General features: G+C 33.2%; 1 protein-coding gene across 1 annotated transcript; it reads right to left on the bottom strand.

Annotated features, from left to right (window-relative positions):
* Positions 1 to 3,174: 3,174 nt before the first annotated feature.
* LOC111881687 (probable receptor-like protein kinase At1g30570) lies at positions 3,175 to 5,631 on the bottom strand. Its single transcript, XM_023878078.3, has 2 exons — positions 4,640 to 5,631; positions 3,175 to 4,274 (listed from the first exon to the last, which is right to left on the bottom strand). Exons 1-2 carry the CDS (start codon positions 5,552 to 5,554, stop codon positions 3,300 to 3,302), a joined length of 1,890 nt encoding a protein of 629 aa, XP_023733846.1. The 5' UTR covers positions 5,555 to 5,631; the 3' UTR covers positions 3,175 to 3,299.
* Between the last annotated feature and the right edge of the window lie 530 nt (positions 5,632 to 6,161).

Consider the following 6,161-nt stretch of genomic DNA (forward strand, 5'->3'; position numbering starts at 1 on the left):
GTTTATAGGTATGAGATCCTGCATCTACAAACTAATGGTGGGTATCAACTACTGTTGGAGATGTTGATCGTCGGGAAATCATATTTTATAGAGGGTAAAAGCGATCAATGGGCAATGTTATAACGTAAATGACTGAAGTAATTTTTTTTGGGGGAGGGGGGGGGGGGGGGGGGGTACAAGGATAAAGACCATTTAAACATTGTAATATTACTTTAAACAGATCCTTTAAGTTTAAGGATCCCTTAAGTTTATGTATTTATTAGTTTTTTTTTTTTTATTGATTTTTAAGATTACATTTGCAATTTAGATTTTATAGGAACAAAACTTATACAAAAAGAACTTATATAAAGCAAACCAAACACATTTTACACTATATATATATATATATATATATATATATATATATATATATATATATATATATATATATATATATATATATATAACAGAACAATTGTCCAGAATATTACTCCGTTATTCCGGAGACCCCTCATAGATGTTATATTCCGGAAAAGTAGTTAGTTTACAAAAAATAATGTCATTTTTTGCAAATAGTTTTTTTTATAAGGGTTAGATTACTCAATTTCCCAAAAAAAACATTCATCTTCTTCTTACTAATTAATACATTGTATCATGCTAAGTACTTCTAATTTAGGAAAATGACTTATTAATGTAATTAACTTTTCGGTATATTCATATTTGGGTAGCTATTTTTTTTGTACATATTTAGGTAACAAACTTGTTGGAAGTGTTGACATATGACCATTATGACCAGTTATAGTAGGTTATATCGTAGATGTGAACACTTTCAACAAGTTCGTTACCTAGATGTGTACAAAAAATAGTTATCCAAATATAAACAAAATGAAAAAGTAAGAGTAAATTACACGAATGGTCCCCGTGGTTTGGGGGAATTTGTGTTTTTGGTCCATGACTTATTTTTTTAACTCGGATGGTCCCTACTATTTATTTTTGCTACGTGTTTGGTCCCCGTCTTACCTAAAAATACTATTGTGCCCTTATTAATTTATTTTTTAGTTAATTTTCTTATTTATATATTTATTTTTTATATATATTTAAAAAAATTAATAAACCTTACATATTTGTATCTCATCACCCTAAACCTGAAACCACATTTAAGAAATTTAATATGGGCCCCATCGGTCAACATCCTATCTCTCATCCTCCTCAACTTCTATTTTATTTCCATCTTTAGTGACATCGACGTCTTCACCAACCTTCTTTTTTTGGTCCTTCAACTCTGACGAACCAACACCATAACCCATTGTCTCTTCATCTTTTGTGGTTTGTGGTGTTGATTCAATGGAGTTGAAGGACCGAAAAAAGAAGGAATGATGAAGACGTCAATATCACTAAAGATGAAAAATAAATAGAAGTTGAGGAGGATGATAGATAGGCTGGTGAGGAGATACAGAAGTCGAGGAGGATAAGAGACATGATGGTGAGGAGATAGTCTTTTTAGGTAAGATAGGAGCCAAATGCGTAATAAAAATAAACAGTCGGGACCGTTTGAGTTAACAAATAAGTTAGGGACCAAAAACACAAATTCCCCCAACCACAGGGACTATTCGTGTAATTTACTATTATTTTTTCGTTTTGTTCATATTTTGGTAACTATTTTTTTTGTACACATCTAGGTACTGAACTTGTTGAAAGTGTTAACATTTAGGATGTAACCTGCTACAGCCGGTCATAATGGTCATATGTGAACATTTCCAACAAGTCTGTTACCTACATGTGTAAAAAAAAGATAGTTATCCAGATGTAAATATACCGAAAAGTTAATTACCTTAATAAGTCGTTTTCCCCTTCAACTTTAGGATGTTAGAAGAATTCCGTTAAGAAAACATTTTGTTGTATTAGTCGACCAATCATTAGGTGATTCAAATTCCACTTGATATGTGTGCACACTTGTATTTTATAAAATCTTTCATTTTCAAATTTGACAAATCGTCTATAATTTTGAATTATAAATCAACTACAATTATGAATATTGTAGAATTGCTTATTGGGTATTTCCACTCCAAATTTGGGTTAGAGGTGCAATGGAAAAATGAAATAATTTTTCCTGCCATATTTATGAAAATTGTAAATTTGCTTATTAGATCATTTCCGGTCTAAATTTGAATTAGAGATACAATGAAGAAAATCAATTTTTTCATTGCACCTCCAATCCAAATTTTGACCGACTTCTTTTCATACCACCGCTCTCTACGATTATATGGAATGTATAATAGACATAATTGATAGTTGATACATGTTTCTTAGGACATCTATAATGTATTGAACTTATTAATTAGAGTTTGATGGATTGATACGTCATCATTTTGTTTTCTATACAACTCTATGTTAAATTTCCTACGATGCATTGAACTCTACAAAGTATAATGAAATATATTTTTAGTGATTAACATATTTATTTTTTCCTATTGAACTCCATATTCATTTAGGCTGTGTTTGGCGTGCCACAGCTAGCTGATAAGCTAGCTTATTTTTCGAGCTTTTTTATGTTGTCGTGTTTGGTAAGCCAAAAAGTAGCTTATAAGTGAGCTTATAAGCTAGCTTTTTGAAAAGCTACTTAGACTAGCTTTTCAGGAGCTTTTTTAAAATTTTCCAAATACACCCTTTAATTAATTATAGAAACAAATATTCTTACATGTCATTTTATGTAATTTTATATATTTCAGCTAGCTTTTCAGCTAGTTTTACCAAACGTTATTTTTTATCAGCTAGTTTTTCAGCTATCAGCTAGCTTTTTATTTAACAGCTAGCTTTTCAGCCATCAGCTAATTTTTCAGCTAACAACTAGTTTTTCAGCTAGTCCGCCAAACATAGTCTTAATGTCAACATGACATCACATAATGATATAGTTATTGAATGTCAATTAGGATGCCTCTGTCCCCTTAGATGTTTGGTTATCTGATATTTATGGTTGATTCCTGTTTTTTGTTCATATTCTAGGATATATTCTTATTTATTACGATATTGTTTTGTTTTAATGTTCATATTGGCTTGCTCCCCATTTTGCTGATCTTTTATTTTTGATATCTACTTCGCGGCCAACGTCTTTTGAGGTGTAAGAAAAAGAAACTGGTTATGTAACAAGAGAAGATGTGAGAAAACAAAATAAGAAAAAAGATAAGTGCACCTCTGTGACTAATGATGCTGCAGATTATGTAACATCTGAAATTAACTTACAAAGTTAGCCACGAAAACAAACTATAAATTAAGATGGATTTCGAGGGAAGAAACCTATGGTCTCTTGTCTGGTCAGGTCCTCAGCAATCCATCACAACACAGTCGTAAATAAATGGTGATTTTTGCTCCTTAACACCAAGAACATTCCAATCCAAGATACCATCTTCAACCCTAGATTTTGGACTACAAGAATTTAAAACAAGGGATTCATTCCCAAGAGTTCTTTGTCCATACACAACGAGAAGCCCATCTCCACAAGCCTTAAAGACTAAACCCCAACCCTCCATCGAACTGGCCTTAACTGGAAGTCTGCCCAAAACGTCCCATGAGTTCTTGTTTTTGTCATATTTCTTAACCATGCTACTCAGATAGTCAAGTGCATATAGCTCGTTACTAACAACTGCAACAAGAGGAGGTGCCTGGGTAACCTTGTTTACAATAATAGGGTACATCCCATCAATTTTCCTCCAGTGTTTCGTATTAAGATCAAATTCCTCACCACAAGTTAACGAATCAGTGCTACTTGTCATCCCTCCTATCACATAAAACTTTTTATCCATGAAAAAACTAGAGCATAATCTACGTGGAGAGTGCATATCCGGCAAAATTTCCCATCTACCAGTTGATGAATCATATAACTCAGCTGATTTCAGAATATTTCCATTTTTGTCACACCCTCCTGCAACAATAGCAATTGATCCAAGAGTTCCAGAACCAAATAAAGAACGAGGATGATTCATCCCATCGCATTTCAACCAGTGTCGTCTAATAAAACTGTACTTCCATGTCACAAACTCAAACACCTCACGCCCAAAAACCAGCAATTCACTACCCACGGCCACAGATTCTTGCTCTGAATAATTGAAACTTTCTTCACAAGGAATTGTAGGTAACCTTATCCACTTGTTTCTCAAGGGGTAAAACCCCTCCCAAACCCCTATAGAACACAACATCAATACAAGCATGTCACTGCTTTTCTCCTGGGTTGTCTCTCCTTGCTCATAGCTACTTGACTGGATTGGGTTATTTTTTAAATCGAATGAATTAAGCTCCAACTATTTTAAACACCCACGAAAAAAAAATGTATAAGCAGCAATCATTGCATGAAGATGAAATACACAGAAGCAACTTTATTGCATTGAACCAATGTCATTTTGAACAAGGAAAAACATATCACAATTACATCGTGTAGTTGTTGCAAAACTAGGTTGTATACTTTCTATTGTAAATATATATAAATATCATCCATGACTAAAATTAACTTTCATTTCCAGCACATCATCCAGATCGAGTTGTGAACTTAAGACATAGTATTTAGTATGTATGGAACTTTTTGTTAGAATCAAACGATCATATTAGAATTTATAATACTAGCTAAACACATACATATATATGAGTGTACAGGAAAAGCATAACTTACTTGATATTCACGCGCACTTTCTAGTATGCTTACGATGTCGGTCATTAATGGACGTTCTTCCAAGTCTCTACTCAAACACCGATAAGCTATGGTGGTGAACGCTTCCAAAGATTTAGGATTTATTTCATCCTTTATTTTATCGAAAATAATTTCCTTTATTTTGTTTTGTGAATAGTATTGACGCACCAAACCTGTTAAAGAAGGCCGATGAATACCATTCTTGTTGCCGATACACAACCTCCCACACAACACTTCAAACAACACTACACCGAAGGAATAAACATCGGACTCCTTTGTTAATAACCCTGTTTCCATATATAATGGATCACAATACCCGATCGTGCCTACGCCATTGGTGACGAGAAATGTGTAATCTTGGTTCGCGGGACCAAATTTGGACAAACCCAAATCTGAGATTTTGGCATTCCAATTTTCATCTAGGAGGATGTTAGAACTCTTAATATCACGATGTAATACTCTTTGTTGGGTTCCAAAGGGATTATGAAGGTACGCCAGCCCACGAGCCGCCCCTATGCAGATATTAAGTCGATGAATCCAAATTAGATCATGGTTGTTGAGATACAAGTCAAGACTTCTCTTGGATGCATACTCGTACACAAGGATCTTCTCCTCACTTTCGTCACAAAATCCTAATAGAGAAACAATATTGTCATGCTTGTAAAGAGAAAGCATAATAATCTCCCTCCAGAACTCAGGGTTTCCTTGCCCAAATACAGGATCTAATCGTTTTATGGCAACAATTTCTTGCCCCTTGTAATGAACAAGCTCTCCTTTGTATACTTTTCCAAAACCACCCCTACCAATGCAGTTTTCATTAGCGAAATTGTTGGTTGCCAACTTTATAGCTTTCAGTTGTATCTTGAGATATTCAAATTGTTTCATGAGATGCATCATTTTTGTGGTGAAAATAAAATAAATACAAAGTTAAGAGCTTTCAGGAATAGCTTGATGGGAGAAATATAATGAAAACAAGCAACACTTAAGTCATTTTAAGCTTTCTCTTTCTCATACACAACGACAATGCACTTGGTAATACTTTATCTTTTTATTCATTTTGAATAGACAGCCACTTATTTGACTAGATTCCAAAATAATTTCTTTCAATTATTGCGCTCGATATTTTTCTTAGGTGGGATCTATACTAAAAAAAGGTTATCCCAAGTCTTTGTGCATTCTTAATCTATTTTTCTTTTTAGATATTATACAATTGTTCTAGATTTTTTTTATCTATACGCATACCTTTCGTTTTTTTCCCATTAATTAAGTATTGTATTAATGTGTAATGATGTATGTATGGATAAAATGATATAACATAATATATGTTTTCTTTTTAGACCGAATAAATCGTCTAAATAAACTAAATAAGGGTTAACACGGTTTTTAGGGGAAAATACTATTTGAACTGTATTTAAATTAAAGTGGTTCGGTTGATGTTACATATATTCATTGACAAAAACCAGATAGCTTTTCTGTAAGTCCCAAAATAGCGAATCCAACAGTA

The sequence above is a fragment of the Lactuca sativa genome, chromosome 7 (genome assembly GCF_002870075.4).
Source record: "Lactuca sativa cultivar Salinas chromosome 7, Lsat_Salinas_v11, whole genome shotgun sequence".
NCBI classification, from domain to species: domain Eukaryota; kingdom Viridiplantae; phylum Streptophyta; class Magnoliopsida; order Asterales; family Asteraceae; genus Lactuca; species Lactuca sativa.